This window comes from Amblyomma americanum, chromosome 1 (assembly GCF_052857255.1).
Source record: "Amblyomma americanum isolate KBUSLIRL-KWMA chromosome 1, ASM5285725v1, whole genome shotgun sequence".
Classification (NCBI taxonomy): domain Eukaryota; kingdom Metazoa; phylum Arthropoda; class Arachnida; order Ixodida; family Ixodidae; genus Amblyomma; species Amblyomma americanum.
The window spans coordinates 158,920,489-158,941,004 of NC_135497.1; the positions used below are offsets into that span (position 1 = coordinate 158,920,489).

Sequence of the window (20,516 nt, forward strand, 5' to 3'; positions counted from 1 at the left end):
ACTCCTTTTTTATTTATTTATTAATCCTCAAAGGTCCCTTCGTGGGACATTACATGACGGGGTGGGGATAACACCACAAAAATAACATTATACATTATTTGAAATGATGGACAATGGTTTATAGTGATGAATGAGCTTCCTCGATGGTGAATTTGAATAGTCGACGGTTGGTGATGATGGCCACTTCAGCCAGGAGGTCATCCCAGTTGCAGGCAGGCTTTAAAGGAACGATTGCTGGAATGTTGTGGTATGGGCACGTTCAGGGTGTACAGTGTCCAGGTGGTTATGGGGGGAAATGCAATGGGCGCATGGAATGATTTCACTGGCTGGTGGAATATTGTGAAAGAATATATGAAATAAATACAGACGTGCTGCGTTACGACAGATGAGTAGTGTAGGAAACTGTAATCGTGATTTTAGTCCTAAGATGCTCGTATGATAAGAACAGTGAGATGAGATAAACCTGGCAGCACGATTCTGGACTGACTCAATGGTATTAATTAGATTAGTTTGATGGGGATCCCAAACAGAGTTGGCATATTCGAGTTTTGGTCTGATGAATGTCTTGTAATCGAATGATTTAAGAGAACTGGGTGCTAATGCAAGGTTGCACCAAAGGTACCCAAGAACAGTTTGCTGAGCTGGTGATGCGGTTGATATGGAAAGTCCAAGTTAGATCGCTTGTAATATGAATGCCTAATTACCTGTAATTATCGACGGAAGAAACTGTGGAGTTAATAGTGTACACAGGCGAACAAAAGATGGACGATAGTGAAAGAAAATCAGTGAGGTCTTGGAAATATTAGGAGACATGAGCCCCTTGTCACACCAATGCTGCACTTGAGAAAGGTCATTCTGAAGAGTGATGATATCTGACGAATTTCTTTCAGGGCAATATGCGACACAATCATCAGTGAACAGTCATATGTTCAAAGAAATAATAAGTGGCAGGTCATTAATATATTAGAAAAAGAAGGAGGCCTAGTACAGTGCCCCAGGGGACGCCAGACTTCACGTGTAAAAGGGTTTATGAATGATAGTTAGCATGGACGAACTGATAGCGGCCAGTTAAAAAGGCCCGGATCCAGTCAGTGGTCAAGGAGTGCAGATTCAGATGGAATAGTTTGTGAATTAAGTAACCATAAGGAGCTTTATCAAACGCCTTTTCGAAATCTAGGAACAGAGCAACACATGGTATATGGTGGTCTAAGTACGAATGCAAACTACGTAGAAAGAGGGCAAGCTGAGTTTCACAAGAGCGACTTTAGAGCAAAATGTCCTGATTAGGATGGAAGAAATTTACAGAAGTTAGAAACGTCGCAACACGCAAGTATAAAATAAGCTCCATGATTTTGCAACAAACACATGTGAGTGAAATCGGGCGATAATGGTACGGTGACGAACGGTTACCTTTTCTGAATACAGGGATGACATTACCAATCCACCAGCCACGTGGCAATGATCCTGTTGTAAGCGAATGCTGGAAGATGAGTGACAGAATGACGCTGCAGACATTTTTAGTATTCTTGAGCACTTTTGCATTAATGCCATCAATAACCGAGGATGAAGTATTGTTAATAAATCAAAACAATGAAGAACATCCAGATGCAGAAATTAAAAATGACAGAGAATTTTCGCCTAAATTCTATAAACGCACGAAAGCAGAATTGCATGACGATAACAACTATGATGAAGACAGAGAATTATCTGCGTCTTTGCGCCGCAGATGGAAGTTGAAGATGACGATGTGGAATGCACAGCGCGAGAGTGTGTTGCAGTTTAACACAAGGCATGACACAGCGTCATCCTGTGTTCCTGTTCTGTATCTCCGTCCTTTGTGCTGGTTTTCTTTCCACAAGTATGTTCTGCTGTGGCGATAGCATAGTGCTTTCAAGCACTGGCCACCGAAGCTGATCTGTTCAAGCCGCCACGGATTCGAATCCCAGTTGTGGCAATATTTTTTATTTATTTTTATTTATTTATTTCCCTCGGCACAAACCCACAAACATCGCAAGATCTTAATCGGGGTTTACGCATCGAAATAGTGCCTTCACACTAACAACTTTAGTAATGCCAAGGGGTTCAAATCAAATGTTTCCCATGACCGGATGGTTAAAAAATGGGATTTCAGGAAGGTTATCAATAGGTTCATTGGTGAATACAGAAGAAAATGCAGAATTAAGCACTCTTGTGACATCAGATTCTATAACAGGATTTCCGGAGCCATCACAGGAGAAAATGACATTAGGTTTGTGACGCATAACGGTTTTCCAAATTTTGCAACACTGACAATAAAGTGTTGGAAAAAAACTATGTTTGGCTTCTGTTGCTTGTGTATTGTACTGTTTTTCGGCGCTGTAATACTTAGCCCATACTGAGGAAGAGTTCGTAAGCTTAGCTGCTCGAAATATGCGCTTTTTCTTGTCATTTAGTCTTTTTAACAATACATTAAACCACGGAGAACCAGCTCGCTCGGTTATGGCAATAGTTGGTATATGAAGTGTTATGAGGCGTTGCAGCTCTGATTTAAAAAGAATCCAGTTTGATTCGATAGAGCGAAGCAGAAAACTTGGCGTGAAGTCAACGAAGAAGGTTGTTAGTTCATGATTTATGCTTGCATAATCGCCTTTATCATAAAGGGTAATTGTCTTTTTAATTCTTTTGTGATGAAGCAGACTGCAAGAAAATGTAGAGTGAACTGCCAGATGATCACTAACGCCATGCATACATGTTATCAAAGAAAAGTTGTCAGGATGAGTAGTTAGAACAAGGTCCAAAATATTGGGAGAGTGATCTGTGACATGAGTAGGAGTGACAACTGTGTTAAACCGAAGGTAGTGCACAAGTTTACGAATTCGCTTGATGGAGTGTATTTGGTTAACGTTAATGTAATGCCCTGAAGGGCAGTGCAGAATGATTAAGAAATCAATAAAAACAAAGCACACTACAAACCCAGGCCATGTGTTTCATAAAATAAGTTTGGAAGTATATGCTGTTTGTAAGTGAAAGCAGTAGAAACGGTGCCACCACAATGCCTTATGTGCCACTTAACACGTTTTAATGAAAGGTTTTTTTCTCTGAAAACAGCCCACTTCCAAGATTGCAAACAACTGCTGCTGTCCCTGCTATCTTCCAAAGCAATGAAGCAAGCTATACAGACATGTCGTAATGAGCGTGCCTTGGTACCGGCACCCACAGCCCCACTGATCCAATGTTTTCATTGCAACTGCACCAGCCAAACCACCGCCACTGCTTCAGCCAATCAAGGCACATTGCTGCAGATCAATTAACAGAAAGATAAAAATGAAAACATAAGCCCAGGCTTCCTTCACAAAGCATAGACTAGATGAGTGGTGATGAAAAAAAAAAGGCGAGTTCAGCTGGAATAAAACTAAATTACCTGTAAACCTCTGCTTTGGTTGAGGCACAATGGTGCTGAGGCTGCGTGTCCTTACACAAAGCTGGAGCATTAGGAGCATGCATGATGACATAACAACGCTCTGGGCCAACAGGGGTAGTTCAAAGGGACGTCCAAACCTGTAAACAGAACAAAAAAAAAGTTTTGGGCACAAGCAAAAATGCCCCTGCTAAGGTTATCTTTAGGGCTGTGCAAATACTGAAATTTTCTAATACGAATCGAATACAAATATGAAGAAAAAATGGCTTCGAATATTGAATGGAATATCAAATATCTGTTCAGTAGAAAAAATATATTTCAGAAAATGGTAAACAAGCAAATTTTGTTGGCTTTGTTTTTTTTAAATACTGTATAGTCTTTGCAACTGAAATAAACAAAACTAGACTGCCTCAGCACCATATAAAAAACATGATGTGCACAGAAATGCATACTATTTGATTAGATCGCATAACCATATGTACCTGTAATGTGGTCATGCAAAGTTTTATTCTTGCAGGATAGTCTCTCTTTCTATGCGTAAAGGTTACTATTTGTGATTGCGCAACATGTTTATTTGGACTGTTTGACATATAGTAATCCCTCGTTATAACAAAATCGCTTTACTCGAAATTTCTTCCAGTCCTAACCCAAACACAAGCATTTTAAGCCGCATTAGGCCCGTTTCACATGCTGCGACTGGACCGAAAATATCCGCAGTGCGATTTTTGGTCACTGCTTTCACATGCGACACCGACACAACGAATTCGATCGGAAGAACCAGCAAGGTTCCTTGGTGTTTGCATAGGCAACCTACATCACAAAGAATGTGATGATTTTATGACCAGCGTATTTTTAGATGCAAGGCATTATTCCGTATGTTTTGATTAGGATAAACAGTTTTGCTTTCACCGCGGTAGCAGTTCCCACATGACCGCACGTCGCACGCCGTCTTGGCGCTCCCCAATGGTCAGTTGCAGAGCGAACACCCCGTCGCTGCGGCTGAATTCCAACCAGACGGAACTCGATCGCAACTCGTCTGCGACTAGACCGACGGCCCTCCCCAGTCGCAGACCGACGGAATTCGCAGTGTCGCAGGCGAAAATCGCATGCATGTGAAAGGGGCCTTAGCCTCCCCAGTCGCAGACTGACAGAATTCGCAGTGTCGCAGGTGAAAATCGCATGCATGTGAAAGTGGCCGGTTTATTATAATCAAAACATACGGAATAATGCCTTGCATCTAAAAATATGCTGGTCATAAAATCATCAACACTGTCGCGTTTAATAATGGGTTGTCTATGCAAACATCAAGGAACCTTGCCTGTTCCTCTGACCGAATTCATTGTGTCGGTGTCGCATGTGAAAGCAGTGACCGAAAATCGCACTGCGGCCTCACCGACTACACCGGATATTTTCGGTCCAGTCGCAGCATGTGAAACGGGCCTTACTCGAAGTGCACGAAGAGCTTGACCCGCTTAAAGCGAAAAGGCGGACGCATCGCCGCGGCGGTGGCGACCCTTTTGCGCATGCAGTGACAAATTAATACCGCCGACAAATTAGTCTCAGGCACGCACAGAACAGGCCACAAAAGTGCCAAACCTACGACCGATGACCTGCCTAGTAACGAGTACCAAGCGAGTGCCGAGTGCCCCCAGCTGTTCACAGAGGATGCGAACGGAAGCGCGCCCGAATCGGTCGCAGTCGCATCACTGGTGGCCCCCGTGATAGAATCCAAATGAAAATAAAATTTTCGTGACGCTTTGCGATGCCAGAAAACTGCGGTCTCCTGGATGCCAAAAAGTGCCCAAAAAACCGTGGGCAGACTTGCGCCGTAGCATTCCAAGGGGTGTGCTCAGTGAGCAAAATTTTACTGCTCTAAAGAACCTTTCTGGCACTGAAACGCGCCAAAAAGCACAAAAGAAGTGTCTCTCCGATTATGAGCCCATTCACGCTTGCGAGTCATAAGCGAGGTGAGCTTTCGGCAACGAATTGAGCTGCTCCCTGGCTGCCGTAGTCGTCACTAAGCCTAACCGTTTCACATCGGCCAAAGCAGACGAAACTCTCTAAAGTTCGCGAACAACGTCATTCCCGAGAGTTTTCGCTTCAAACGAGAAGGCAACCCGCAGGTCGTGCTTGCAAGCATGAACAACGGCGTTGCCGAGCTGCTGCCTGGTCACAAGCGACTGCTGGTCGCACGCCCTTTGCCGTGTTCGGCGCGAGGAGCTACGTTAACAAATCGGGAAGACGACTTTGGGGAAGTCGGTATAGAAATTTGCTTGCCGCTCGTCATAATCGGCCTGCATCGCAATAAAACACCGCCCCTAGCTTCGTTGCACTTTTAACGGTGCAAATCGACCAATAACTTGCTGAAAACACGAAAAATCCGAGCGTCACCAGCGGCGAGTCAGGCTGTCAACATGGCGGGTTAACAAAACCACTGTGTTTCCCCGGCGATTTTCTCGAGCCGGTCATGCTTGATTCACGCCAGGCGACTAGACAAACGGTCTAAATGCGTGGTAGGGTCACTGAATTTTGTTCCTAGACATCTGTCAATGGCGCGGATGCGATGCTGCGTGAACAATGACACTCGAACCGTAGAATTAGCACAGTGTCGTCGACAACGGTGCACCGAAAAACTCGCGTTAAAAAGCTCAATTGCAAGCTTCACAGCCGTACACCTCGGGGAAAAAAACTGCCCAGCAATCATGCAAAGCCCCTACTGCAAAACCGTTCAGTTTTCACGATCGCGCTGCGTACCTACAATGAGCAGCTAATCATTTTTTGACCACAACAAACACAACCGCAGACTCAGCCACGGCATTTCCGTGACCCCCTCCCCATCTCCCGCATGAAAGCGGCCACTGCCTTCGCGAAATTCGAAATACCCAGAAGGTTGAATGCATGGGCGGCGACCGCGGCCTCGTGCAATGCTTGGTCAGATTAGAGCAGGGGTTGCAAGCGCCCGGCAAGAATTCGAAACAGCCACAGCTCACTGCCTTTTTTGCACCTGAATAAAGTTTTGCTTCACTGAATACATTGTATTTTGACTTCCTCGCCGTTGCGGCGCAGTTAAAGCTCGACTGCTTCAGATTTTCTCGGGTGGTTGCTTATATCAAATTACCGCTTATAACGAATTTTTTCGCCGCCCCGCTGACTTCGTTATAACGAGGGATTACTTACAGAGCAACTTTAACTTAGGTATGTAGATTTATTAGAGAATGTACATATATTTAAATATCTTCTTGCCATGTTTTGTGTATACATGCACTGAACTTCGTTTCCAGAGACGCTTTTTTGCCCTTTCTCAAGCTGCATCTTCGCATTTGTGATACTCTGTTGTATCTTCACATTTATATTGTATATTTTGCAAAACTCCTGCTGTTTATATGTGCTCTCTGTTGCGACTATAATTTCAGTGCAATTACAGTACTCGACCAGTGACAGCTGCTCCCGCGCAATACACTGGAACGAAGGACAGCGTCACTGAGATTTTTTCCTGGCTATTGCATATGTACAAAATTGTAAACAAGGTTCTTGAATGACAAAGATTTGTTAAAATATTTGTCCTCAACTTGATTATTCACATCAGGGACATGCACTACTTTGCTGATTTCCAAACTGATACAGTTCTGAAATTCATGATACATTTTCCTTACTTACAAAATAAACAAAAAAGACTGAAGCGTTGATATCAGTTATTTCTGCCACAGTTTTTGGGTCATACGTATATACTCTTTCATGAAAAATACATATTTTACTTGTCTTGACAGTGCGTAGCGTTGAAGAATTTGTTTGCAGCATCTAATACGCAATAGCATTAACAATGGCAATGCAATTATGATTAATGTGTTTGATCCCTCTACAAATTCTATAAGGAGGAGGCAGCGCTGCAACATGAGCCCTCCTCGAACAAAATCTCTGGCTACGCCACTGCAGTCAGGCTATTTTTTTCCTAGCGACAGGGGACCTCCAAATGTCACCATGTATGCGGTCAAACGCGTTTAAGAGGTGCATGATTTACAATGCACTATACAATTGGCGGGATTTTTGCAGGATCGCTTGCTCTGTTGTGACACCTCGACTAGCCCCTTCGGAAGCCTCACGCGAAATTTCGCAAGTAGGCTTTTCCTCAAAGTGTAGTTCACCAAAATGAGATGGCGGAGGTCACGCTCAGAGAGCTGTGAAGGCAACAGGACAAATGCCATGGGGGTAAGCATTAAGTATGGAATATATTACAGAAAGGATAAGGATAAAAAGAAGTGCGAATATTTGTAAATTCTGTAATACAAATTTCTCGAGTATGAATACGAATCGAATATCAAACATATTCGATTCGTATTCGAAATTTCGAATATTTCCACACCCCCTAGAACTTATTTTCCATTAAGACGAAAAACAGGACATGTAAACCGCACCTAAAGAGTGCCGCACAACAAAGCAGCAGTACTTTGAAATTTTATGGCTGGCAGGCATATCAAAGCTACCAAACATCTCTTTCATAAAGCTTATTAAAAAGCTTAAACCACATCCTACCCTTATAGCAAATTAACAAAGAAAACAAGTATTCTGTTTAAAACATTTGCACTTGGGAGCATTACTAAAGTTCACGGAGAGTGGGCGCAATTCTTTTACCCTACCTTCTTTAAACTATGACTGCACTTCATGTCCATACCCCCCCATGCCTCAATACACATATCAACTTTTACAGTCACTCAATACAAGATCGGTGAGTTAAATACATGTAGCCCATTTCCTATAAAAGCCAGCACCGGCACACGAATGTCATTCATACACATGTGGGTCACTAAAGGGTAAAAGAGAGGACATTCTGCCCTCTCCTCCTGGTTTGTGATGTCTTAGCAATAATGAACAAGAATGGTGCAGTTGAACCTGTTATAATGAAGTTCAAGAGGCCTGGCGATTACTTTGTTATAGCTCTAGCTTCGTTGTAGCCTGTGTTAACCGAGGGAATCGTCATTCCTTTGTTGCATCCATTACTCATTATAGACCTCCTTCACCCCGCGACGTCACAAAGATGCGGAGGCACTGATGTCAGCAGCGAGTTTCGCATGGTAGGTAAAACAGGTTCCACCTGCCTGTGCCTACCGCAGCTGCCGCAGATACCGGCTGCTACATCATACCTGCACATTCAAGAAGTATGTAGCATGTATTGACCAGCTGAGTCACTGCTGGATCCGCATAGTAGCATAAAAGGATATTTAAATTAGCCTTGATAGGTTTCTTGCAGAAAAACACCCCATTAGGAAACTGGCTAACAGGGAATGGGCTACGGTAGCAAAGTGCGAAGTCTGGGAGTCCATTCACCTGAACATATGCATAGTGCGCTTATAACTAATTGCGCAAGGAAAAAAAGCACATATTAGCTGCACACGTATTTATCACCTTGAGCCGGTGTGCACGAGGCACCTGCAGGTTCACTCGCCCCCATGGAATGCGTTCTTTTGTTAATATTAATAGCACAGCATGTTTTAATGGCACGTTTTATGGCATTGAAAGTGTTTTTAATATGAATGACGTAATTATTTGATTCAAGTAGAAAGAAGTCTTATAAGTTATTGCGCGGTCACGTTGGCGTACTTAGAACAGCGTACCTTAAGTGTGCTAAAAGCCACTTGCTTTTTCATTGCATCATTCATGTGTCATGTTTCATGATGTTGTCCATGATCGCGAAGCTTGTTTGAAAAGAAGCAGCCGCAGGCGTGCTACTAACAGACACGTGGCGAGATTGAGAGGGGACGCGGCAATGAAAAGTGTTTTCGTTATTTATGCATTCAATATGCAACTAAATTTGGTGCAAATATGAAATTGCTACTCTAGTTTCAGTAATGCCTTTTATTTTTAGCTATACCTGGTGCAGTTCTTGGGCAATTATAATTAACACCCTCGTCAAGTCACCCCAAGGTCTTCAATAATTGAGTAGGAAGAGTGCAAATTTTTTTTTTTTATGCCAGTATGTTCACAATGCCCTGTTCTATATGATGACGCTATTAGTTCTTTTTTTAGATGATCATGTACTTATGCATGCATAGCTACATGAAAACGTTTCTTACAAAAATAACTAACATAGTACCGCATGTGTAGAAAAAAAATCGAGATTTATTACACTCCTCAATGTCTCAGGAATCGTTTGCGACAAATAGGATCATTCTATTTTCATGCTTTACGAAATTATGAAGGTAGGAGTGATGCCAATCGCAGAAAATGTGAAAAGTCAGAAAACGAACCTTAATGTTTATTCCCTCATATTTGGCCTTTTCGCTTGTGCTTTGGTCAAAGAAATGCAGCACTGAACTCAAAGAAAGCCTCAAAGAAATCAAAGAAATCACCTCACGATTTTCGACGACCACACATCTAGAAAGCGTAATTTATTAATTTCTACTTAATATTTTGCTATAATTTTTCGTCACGAAACAGAAGACCCCAGGGCTAAGAAAGAAAATAATTCTGGAGATCAAAAATTTTCACCAAATCGACCAGTTTAACAAGGGGAGAGAGAAGTCGGCCTGGCTGGTGCGCGATCCTGAGGCTAAAAACAGCACTTAAGTGAGACAGAGGAGAATCGGGACACGATGCTGTCCTCACTTTTCGCACAGTGCGACACGTACGTATATCAGCAGACGGTGAGCGCACGCCTGCTCCGCCGAAACAACGCCAGCACTTCCTCTCACTACAGTCCCGAAGTAAAATCATTCTGGCTGGAGCAAAGTGTCAAAAACTTCTTACTTTATTCAATGCCTAGAAATCAATGGGAGAAACGCTTTCTGTTTACTAATAACCATATATACAATACACAGCGGTGAACTATTTCTCCAAATACGCCACACGTGACCAACGCGAGCTCGTGTACTTCGAGAAATTACTAAGTTGAAAGCTTCAACCATTGCTGTGATTGGCAGAAACTGAAAACGCGCCTACAAGCCTTGAAAACCCTCACTAAACCCCTCTCTGCGACGGCACTGCCTGACCTTTTGCCTACCGCGAGCGACTGCAGTGCCACCTCGTTTGTTTGCAAACATGCAGGAGGTCTATAACCGTTTCCTTATAACGAGGTTCGACTGTATATCCTAAGGCAGAAGGAAAGCAGGGAAAGTATTTCCTGCAGCAACACGGACGATCACTCCCCAGAAGCAACTGCCACCATCATCATCAGCCAGGTAAAGTGCACTAAAGGACAACAGCCTCTAGCACTCATCTCCTTATCAAACCCGTCTTGCACCAGCTGCAGCCATCCTTATGGCCGCAAATTTTCTTGTATCCCCAGCTTACTCTCTGCTGCCCCCTCCCGTCTGCATTTCACTTCTCTTGGTATCTACTGTGGTGTTACTCCAACAGACTACTTTTATCTGTTCTCAACATTGCACGTTCTGATGCAGTCCATTTGCCTTCCGTGGTTTCAGCAAGGATATCATTAATTTTTATTTCTCTCCCAATCCACATTTATTTATTTATTTCACTATAACTCACTGAACTGTCCTCAGCCTAAACGCAATTAGGCTCTTTCAGACAAGTTTAAGTGCCATAGGCGAGTGCTACCAATGACTAATGTGAACGAAGGGGATGGAGGGAGAAAAAGGGGCTGCACAAGCTTATGTAGGAGCACCGATACATTGAAAATGTTTCCAGGACTTGACTATTGGGATGGGAGGGAATGTTTGATTATGGGGTGGAGGGAAGGCCTGATAAAGAAAGCTTGGTGGTAGGTTGTGTGCAAAGTTCCATCCAACAGTTTTCTGGAAATCTTCTAAAATTTGTTTGGTGGGATTCACCAAACAAATTTTTCTTTAGGGGCAGGTGTACTAAGTACTTCTTGAGATAGATTTTAGGTCTGGGTGAAATTACATCTTGAAGGGCAAATAATGTTGAAAAAGTGAAAAAAATTCGCAGTAGTTTTACTACTATGCTTCAAACCATTCCATAAACAACTGCATTCTTTCTGTGGGTTTGTCTTGCCTTCGACAGGTTACATATCAGTTTGGCTGTGGCATTAATGCACGAAAGGTCAACTTGCTTTTGCTAACCTTCTCATTTAGGGAAATTCAGTTGTGCAATTACACAATTTGTCTACTGTCCAGTGTACTAAGTCAGAACAGGAGAAGGCATGTAAGACACAAGCTATGAAGAAACAATGTTGCCTCTGTAGCCCACAGCATTGCCTAAATTGAAGAGCAGGTGTTACAGACATGGACAGCGGTGTATTACAACACAATAATGGAAGTATCTGCCAGATGCACGGTGCATATAAAGCATCAAGCATCTCGAAAGGAAGACAGAAAGCAAAAACGAAAGCAATTTGTCATCAAAAATGAATAATACAAAAGAACCAGAAAAAAAAAACGCCGCCACCGTCTGGAAGACGTTGAAGTAACGAGCGTTAGCTTTATTTGCCATGCGTAAAACAAAAGTCTTTCCGCATCCAGCGGGGCCAGTGAAGAAAACCCTGAGCAGTTCGGAAAAGTAAACCAACTTTACCATTTAGCGGAGAAATTGATGCCTAGCGCCATCTATCAGAGAAATTACGATGCATGTCTACCCGTTGTAGAGTTGCACCCCCTAAGGATACGTCCCAAACGGAATTTGCTTCGTTTGGCGGGTCAAGGTGGACCTAGAATTCTACTTGCAGTGCAATATGGTAACAGTTCAATTAGCAATTGCATGTATACAAGGCTTACCTATTATTTAATTATGGTTTTATTTCTATACCACAACCCGTAGGGCTTTATTTTCCTACCAAATTCGATACATAACTGTCCCCAAATGGGTGCCCCTTTTTGTAGGAGTATATATAATGGAACAAATTTATGCGTTGTAGACGGCACTACAAGTCTCAACGCGAGATGTGCTGTTTTCTAGTTGCTGCCGCAGATGGCGCTGTGATCTCAGAGTGATAGGAAACCCCACGAAATCTCGAAACGTGATGAGCAGTTCCTGCCACAGATGACGCTGTGATCTAAGGGTGGTAGCAGACCCCACAAAATCTCCAAACGTGATGTGTAAAGATCTAATGCTCTTAAAAATGCCAAAAGAAATGCAAACAAGAAATTTTAATCTCAGTGATGATGAAAAATAATCAAATTATATACAGAACTAATAACAGATTAAAATCCTGACTAAAGCAATGCATATTATTCAGTCTTTCATAACTGAAAACTTGACATTACACCTTAAGGCAAGCATCGCAGTTAAATAGACAAATACAGTACTTACCAAAAGAGCATCCTAAGAGTGTTTGCCACAAGCAAAGCCAGGCAGACCCACGTTGAGAAACCATCTGCATTCTTGGTCCTCTTGATTTCTCGGTACTGGGGAATGTAAGGGACCACTCCCCCAAAAATGATGGCTGCTGATGCACCCCATGAGAGCCATTGGCTGGGAGAAGCCATGAATAGTGTTTCGCCCAGAGGATGCACAGCCCCAAACAGGCCAGTACCGGCGACACTGGTCATGTTTGTCTTGCTTGAAGCATAACCTGCAAGAGTGGCTAAACACAAATGACAATGCTGATAAGCAACGCATTCGGCAACATTTCTCCTCAACAGAATGCATAGCTTGCCACTCTAATACCCCTTTCATGTGGGCATTTCCAATCTCCATTGAGTCAATGGCCACCGAACTGAATAAGGACCAAATGGTGCCACACGGCAGTTTTCAATGACCCCACAACTCGATGGGGACTGATTCAATGAAGGTTCTGAAATGGCCATTGGAATCTCAAGAGCCCTTGAGAACAGCCTTTGCACTCACTATAGGTTGAAAAAGAAGGATATAAAAGCTCAAAACAGTAAAAGTCTTCCCATCTCATAATATAAATTGAAGACTATGTTAATTTGTTCACAGATTTTTAGCCAACAGTACGAATGACAAATCTGCAGACTGTCCCTGAGTTTTGATAACTTTCACCTTTAGTGTGCTTTGCCATGACTGAGAACGAGGAGCACCCCCAAGCACTGTAGTGATAGCAGCTGTGATCAGGTAACTAATTTGTGCCAGCTTCACTAACCAAAAAGGAATGATTCCAAAATTAAGTGGTGCGGCCCACTGCTTCCCCATCATTGTTGCTTGTAAGTTGTATTGTGTTGTGTTGGGTTTAATGGCATAGAAGCAGCTCAGGCTATCATGAGCCAAGCTTAAGGTATAGGAAAATTTTCCTGTAGATGGGAGCAAACATGGTGGTGTAGAGGACTTCAAAGGTTAATTCGTTCTAGTAGTAATGAGAGACGAAAGAAGTTTTATAAATTGCTAATAATAAAAGCTTTAAAGAAGGCCAGGTAACCTCAGCAGCCATCCTTGGCTGGGCAAGGATCTTGAGGCTCCCAACCAATCAAATAAATACCTCAGCCTTCTTCTCAGGAATGAGAAAATGGCTGAAGTGTATCATATAATAAATCAAAGCCCTGGATCAAAATTTACGGTTTCTCAAGAACACCTGCTTCTTTTAAAAAGCTAAAAATGCAAGACATGTTAACAACGGCATTTTCACCTAAGAGCAGCGCTGGGTGTAAAGGAATGTATTCATTATAAAATTTAGTAAAGTGCTTCTTTCTTAGTTTTCGCGAGCTCTGAACAAGAGATTAAAATATGGTTTAGTGTCAGTTCATCTCCACATCTTTCATAAAAAGGTTTGTCTTGTTTCGTCAGTAAGAAATTAAGTGTAATGTGTGTATGTTCAATGTGGAGAGGACATAAAACGACAGGTCATCCATTCACCCAGGAAGGGCTTTACTAAGTCCAGCTTATTGTTAACCTCGTTGTCCCATGAAGCCTGCCTAACTTGATGCAGTCCTTATGCGGTATGTTCACTGGCTTTACTTTACCATTTCGGGCAAGTGCGGCGCATGCATCAGCGCTCTCGTTCCCGCTGATCCCCACGTAACTAGGAACCCAGCAGAACTTTATTCTACGTCCTTGTGTATCAGCTCGTATTACATTATGTATTATGTTTCCTATTATGGGTTCGACTGCATTTCTGGGGTTTATTGCTGTAATTACGCTGAGGGAGTCAGTGTAGATAACACTGTTCTCTGTTTTTCTTCATTATTTGTTCTACAGCTACAGCAAGGGCGAAGAATTTTGCTGTAAAAATTGAAGTGCACTGAGGCAGCCTGACTATCCCCCATTTCCCTTGTATTATCGTGCTCCCTACATAGAGTGCTGTTTTAGAATCGTCTGTGTATAAATCGGTGTAATCCTTGTATTTTTAACTTACTCGAAAAAACTCTTGCTGTATATATTCCTGTGGGGTATGCCTTTTATGAATGTGTGTCAGTGCGAAATCGCATACAGCAGGAAACTTTACCAAGGTGGCAACTGATCGGGTCTCCGGGCAACATCGGTAAATGCATCTCACATGTTTATTTCTTGGCATTTTCCTTCAAAGCAAAGGAGGAGGAGTGGTTTGACCTCTTGGGGTTCTTTGGTGAAGAGTGGTCTGGATGGGCATTTAGTAATTATGAAGTAACAGAGATGTTTTGGTAGCGACCTTATTTTCAGTAAATACGCACAGGTAAGCATTGTTCTCCTGTCTGTTAGGGGCGGTTCATTTGCTTCTATGTGAAGACTATTTACGGGGGACGTTCTGAAAGCACCAGCTGAAAGGCACAAACCGTGGTTTTGTACTGGATCCAGCCTTTTAAGGTATGATGGCCTCGCAGACCCATACACTATGCATCCATAGTCTATGGAAGAGTGTACTACTGAGCGATAGATGAGGTACAGTACTCACGGATTGAAATAGGACATTCGAAGTGCAAGCCTTGCAGTGCCACGCAGGCATGTGGTAAACCACAGGCCGGCTCGTTGGCGACTGGAAGGAATAATTCTGCTTTGTAGATGTTCTCCCCCTCGCGCCATACCACAATGCACCACCTTCGTTCCATGAGCATCTACGGGCGGTGCTCCATGAAGCGACGGCCACGTGCTCCGAATGTCCTATTTCAATCCGTGAGTACTGTACATCCTATCGGACCCCCAGCGCCTTCGTGACAGTACTGTGAGTATATTCAGGGATTGGGTCGCTTTCGTTTTAAGGTGTTTATGTGCGGTAGGAACGTGAGCTTTTTGTCAAAAGTTAGGCGTAAAAATTTGTGTTCGTTTATTGGAAGCACGGTTTCATTCAAGTGGAGGGTGGGATCAATCTGCAGTCCTCATTGGAGCGAGAAAAGAACCGCAACTGCTTTTTGCGAAGAACACATAAATCCATTTCTGTCTGTCCAAATTGCTAATTTGTTTATTGTGAGTTGTATTTGTTTCTCACAAGTTGACAAGCTAGAAGATGTGCACGCAACTTGAAGGTCAACAACGCAGACTGCGTACATAATAGACTGTGGAATTATGCTGGCTAAAGAATTCATTTTTACTATGAACAATGTAGTACTTAAAATGCATCCCTGAGCGAATACCATTTTCCTGAGTGAAATTCTTCGAAAAGGTAGCACTGAGACGAACTTGGAATGAACGGTTGGCCAGAAAGTCGCTCAAATATTTCAGCATCCTCCCACGGATGCCAAGCTCTGCCAGGTCAGGAAGAATCCCGAACCTCCAGGTCATGTCATATGCCTTCTCCATATCGAAAAAGACTGCAAGGCAGGGTTGTCTGTGCATAAAGGCCTCTCGGACTGTGTTTTCCAGGCAGACTAATTGGTCAACTGTGGAACATGTTTTTTAAAGCCACATTGATGGACATCAAGAAGCTCACGGGATTATAGAATAAACATTAACCTAATATTGAAAATACTTTCAAAAGATTTGGCAAGAAAGCGTGTAAGGGTTATAGGCCTGTAACTACAAGGGGAGGTTGGTGGCTTTCCTAGTTTTAGGAATGGAACAATAATGGCTTTTTCCCAAGCCACTGGTATTTTTCCTAGTACCCATATTTTGTTAAAAAATTTTAACAGAACTTCTACAGAGTGTTCAGATAGATGGGACAGCATTTCATAATGAATTTCATCGGCGCCTGGTGCAGTTTACCTATAGACAGTACTCTCTATTTCTTGAAGTGTAATCAAATTATTGTAAGGCTCGCTTGTACTGCCTGCCATAGGGAGCCTTTGTTTTTCGGTTGTGTTTTTGTATTTTAAGAATGACTGTGTATTGTGTGAGGTGAGGAACTAGAAACTGTAAAAAAATGTTAACCCAAAATGTCTGCTTGTTCTTTTAATACTTTTCTGTATACGTACAAGGGTCTGTCAGCAAAGGAAGAATGAATGGGGAGTAGCTGCCATTTATTTTTCTGACCTGCTCCCACATTTTTTTTATGTTACTGTGCTGTTTATAAAACAGTCATAATTTTGCCAAGACATTTTTTCGGCATTCCGACATATATATCGGGCTCTAGCTTTTGCCTTTTTGAAAATTATAAGATTCTCGTGAGCAGGATACCTACGAAATACACCCCAGGCTTTATTTTGTTGTTTTTTTTTGCTTCCCTACATTCTCGCGTCCACCATACCTTGTGGTTCTGGCGCACCACTGCTGTGGACTAGGGAGTAGCTAGACGTGCAGCGTCGGTGATACACTTCGTGAAAACTTCATTGAGTTCATCTATGCTAAGTGTTTCTGAGAAAATGCTTTCTAAACTGGCCTTTTCTCTAAACAATGCCCAGTCAGTTAAATGAAGGTTCCATTGTCGTCGTTTAGTTGGGATGATTGCAGGTGAGGATGACAGGCTGATAAAAACTGGCAGGTGATCACTCCCATAAGGGTTATCTAAAGCATCCCATTTAAAATCTCTAAAAACAGACGAACAAAAAGACAGGTCTAAACAGCTCATTTTCCCAGAGGTTGGGGAACAGTACGTGGCCTTTTCCGTATTTAAAAGACAGATTATTTATAAGGATAAAATCTTCGATTATTTGACCTCTAGTCACAGCATTCACTTCCTCAAAAAGGGGAGTGAGCGTTAAAATCCCCAACTAACAATATGGTTCCAGAAGCTCACTGATCAGTTCTTGTAGATTATGGACTGTTAATGGTGAATGTGGAGGAATATATACAGAACAGATTGCTAGTGTTTTGTAGCTGACGATGTTGACTGCAACCGCCTCAAGTTTTGTTTTGAGTTTGATTTCTTGAGCAGGGACGCTGCTTTGAACGACAACTACAATGCCTTTCGAGAGTCAATTTGCCTGCTCGCGATCATGTCTAAAAGTTTTATGTTTCAGGATATGCACATGTTGTGGACCAAGATTGGTTTCCTGAAGACATAAAACTATGAGTAACATTGACGTTATGTCAATGTGTTATGTCACTGTAATTCCACAGCAGTCCTCTACAGTTCCACTGAACTAAAAAAGCAATGTTTATGTTTTTGGGAGAGAATGAAAGGGGATTTACTTATGTGGTGGGCCCGTTATGAAGGCTCTGTCTTCTTTTTTGCTCAAGAGAGCTGTTCCACCGCTGCAAAGCGGGCAGATTGGGGGTTACATCCATCACGTCGTTGGGGGTTACATCCATCAGCAGCTTTCACTGACCCTGCCTGGGGCGTGGATGGCCCTGCCATAGGCTCTGTGAAAGTGGCCTCGGCAGGTGCCGGAGTGCTGTGCGGTGCTACGCCCCTGCGCAGCACATCAGCGAAGTTGGGTTTCGCTGTGAAGAAGATTGTGTTGGTGAGTGCAAATCGCCTCCTCGCTTCTTTAAATAAAATGCTTTCTTTGGTCTTTATGGTGATTATTTCCTTTTCCTTTTTCCAGGACGGACACGCTATGGAGTACGCAGCGTGGTCTCCTTCGCAGTTTGCGCAGCGTAGGGCTCCGTCACATTCCTCAGAATGGTGGCCCTTCGAAGCACATTTCGTGCAAGTTTTGCGGCCAAGGCAACTCTGTGAGCCATGGCCAAACTTTTGACAACTGAAACATCGGCGGGGATTGGGTATGTAGTGTATGAAATTAACTTCAAGGTATCCAACTTCGACAGTTTCAGGCAAGGTGCTGATGTTAAATGTGAGTGCCATGTGTTTGGTATCTATTTCTTTGTTATCCTTGTGGATTTTGATTCGGTGAATGTCAATTACATTTTTGGTCGGTGAGCCCTTGAAGCCTTTCGGCTTCTGTTAAATGGATGAAGTCAACTTCTGAGATAACGCCTCGGACTGTGTTAAGAGATCGGTGGGGAGTCAAGGAGACAGCGATGACCCCTACAGAAGCAATGGTTGAGAGTCTTGAACACTGGATGCTGTCGCGCAGTTCAAGGGGTAGGTCGCAGCTGGCCATTTTTGACACCTTGTAGCCAGGGCCCAAGGAATCTGTTAAGCATTTGGACACAAGAAATTGGGACATTATTCGGGCTTGCTTTTCTTCGCATTCACTGTGTATTACGTGAAACTTTGAGAATGTCGGTTTATTTTTTGGGAAAAAATCTTCTGCTTTGTTCCGCCCTCTTCTGAGAGAGTGATCATGTTTGGAAAGGAGGGGAGCCAAAAAAAAATTTAGTTTTTCGGTCATGGTGCCAGCCACCCACCATCGAACCCAACTAGGGGACGGGACAGGAACTTGCAAGTCCTGCCCTCGCCAGCTATACACCCTAACTATAACCAAATATGACACAACTCAGGGTAGTTGGCCACACAAGGTTAACCCTCGACGCCTATTACAAGTAAAAAAACTGAGAAGGGAGGAGGAGACAGGAAAGTTGTAGTTGTAAGAAAGATGATAGGAAAGTGAAAATTGGAGGGGAGGACAGGAAAAGGCGACTACTGATTTCCCTCGGTCGGATCAGGCCGGAGGAAGCTGGGGCCAAAGTGGTGTGTTGCCTCCGCCGAGGGGCCTTAAAGGTCCAAACGCTCGGCATCGGCTCAACCACCAGGATCCCCTTTTTCCCGGATGCGGCGATGCCCTGCATGTGTGTGCGTGTCGGCCCAAACGTTCCTCGAAATGTTAGATGCCATCCTTTGTAACTTCTGAAGGTGTAATTTTTGTTATTTTGATTTGTGGGATTTGTTACATGTGCATTTTTCCAAGCACCTGTTCATAGCCACTTTTTCCTATTAACTTGTACCCTACTTCTTAACTTGTTTATTTCTGTGTTCAGCCGTTTATGTTTTGTGTTGTATATTTAAGTTTTCCTTGATGAATCCCCCCCTATGTAATGCCCGCATTGGGCCTTTAGGGTATTGAAATAAATAAAATAAAATAAAAAATGGCTAAGCGCGGGTGCTCGGGTCCGTGGTGATGCACTGTTCACCATCATCCCCCTGTGGGGATGCCCCTGCGGATGCTCAGGAACCGTGGCGTCGCCATTCACCAATGTCTGCATGCTGCAGATGCCCCTCTGTGGGGTATTGCTGCTTGTGAATTGTGCCAACTGGTACTTGAATGGCTTTTCACAAACAATTAACTTGTGATTAAAATGGTGATTACCACAGTATGTGACTTTTGGTCCACTCACTGCTTCACTCCAAGCATTTTCACTGAACAGAACTTGGCTAGTTTGGTGCATAGGTTTGCACCACCAGGCGGATCGCATGTTCACTTCGCAATGACCACTGAAGCTGGCTGTATGGCAGTGGCATGTGTGAATATCCCTCCAAAAATTCGACGGCCCCTAACTCAACAAGCATTGAGACTGCCCATGTGCCAGGGATATAAAGCAGCTGCAGTTGTAGCAAGGGCAAGTTAACAGGGCTGGGGCATCCCTTTCTGTGAAATCTGGTACATTCCACATATAAACAGCCGAGTTTCCTGCTCATCGTTAACAGCTCAATGTAAGTGATCATGCTATGGTCATAACAAATGAATGGCACCCTGCATGCAGCCATCCGACTGATGCAAGATGACAAAATGTCCTGGTACACCACGCTTTGCTCATTACAGGTTTCAGTTACACTTTGAATAAAAACTTCTAAACATACACAGGCTGAGCACACCAGCTCATGGTCACATTTTGCGCACTGAGCCGCACTGTCGCAACATCTACTGTAAGCATGACATAAAGCACTCGTAGCAGAAGAAGCAACATGGAAAACACAATATCTAAGTACAGTCAATAGAATAGGAATCATGAACATGAGATAAACGGTTTTCAGCCTTACTACCGTCTATTAAGTGTTGTTAAGTGGTAGGAGGCAAACCAAGAACACAGTTTACAAGTTTTAACAAAATAACGGAAAACT

The 20,516-nt window shown here is 43.2% G+C and overlaps 1 protein-coding gene across 8 annotated transcripts in view; it reads right to left on the reverse strand.

The window, feature by feature from the left end:
* LOC144114046 (solute carrier family 66 member 2) overlaps positions 1 to 20,516 on the reverse strand; it is a 50,107-nt gene that overhangs the window by 28,751 nt on the left and 840 nt on the right. For 5 of the 8 annotated variants that reach the window (XR_013310945.1, XM_077647497.1, XM_077647492.1 and 2 more), the window contains exons 2-3: positions 12,620 to 12,893; positions 3,401 to 3,537 (exon numbers count right to left, since the gene is read on the reverse strand). Coding sequence is in view for 7 of the 8 variants with exons in the window: in XM_077647497.1 (XP_077503623.1) it covers positions 3,401 to 3,537; positions 12,620 to 12,858 (376 nt within the window). In the remaining variant the exon portion in view is untranslated. Of the gene's footprint in view, positions 1 to 3,400; positions 3,538 to 12,619; positions 12,894 to 17,743; positions 17,996 to 20,516 lie in introns of all 8 variants that reach the window. The other 3 variants (XM_077647494.1, XM_077647491.1, XM_077647493.1) reach the window with 2 other exon arrangements.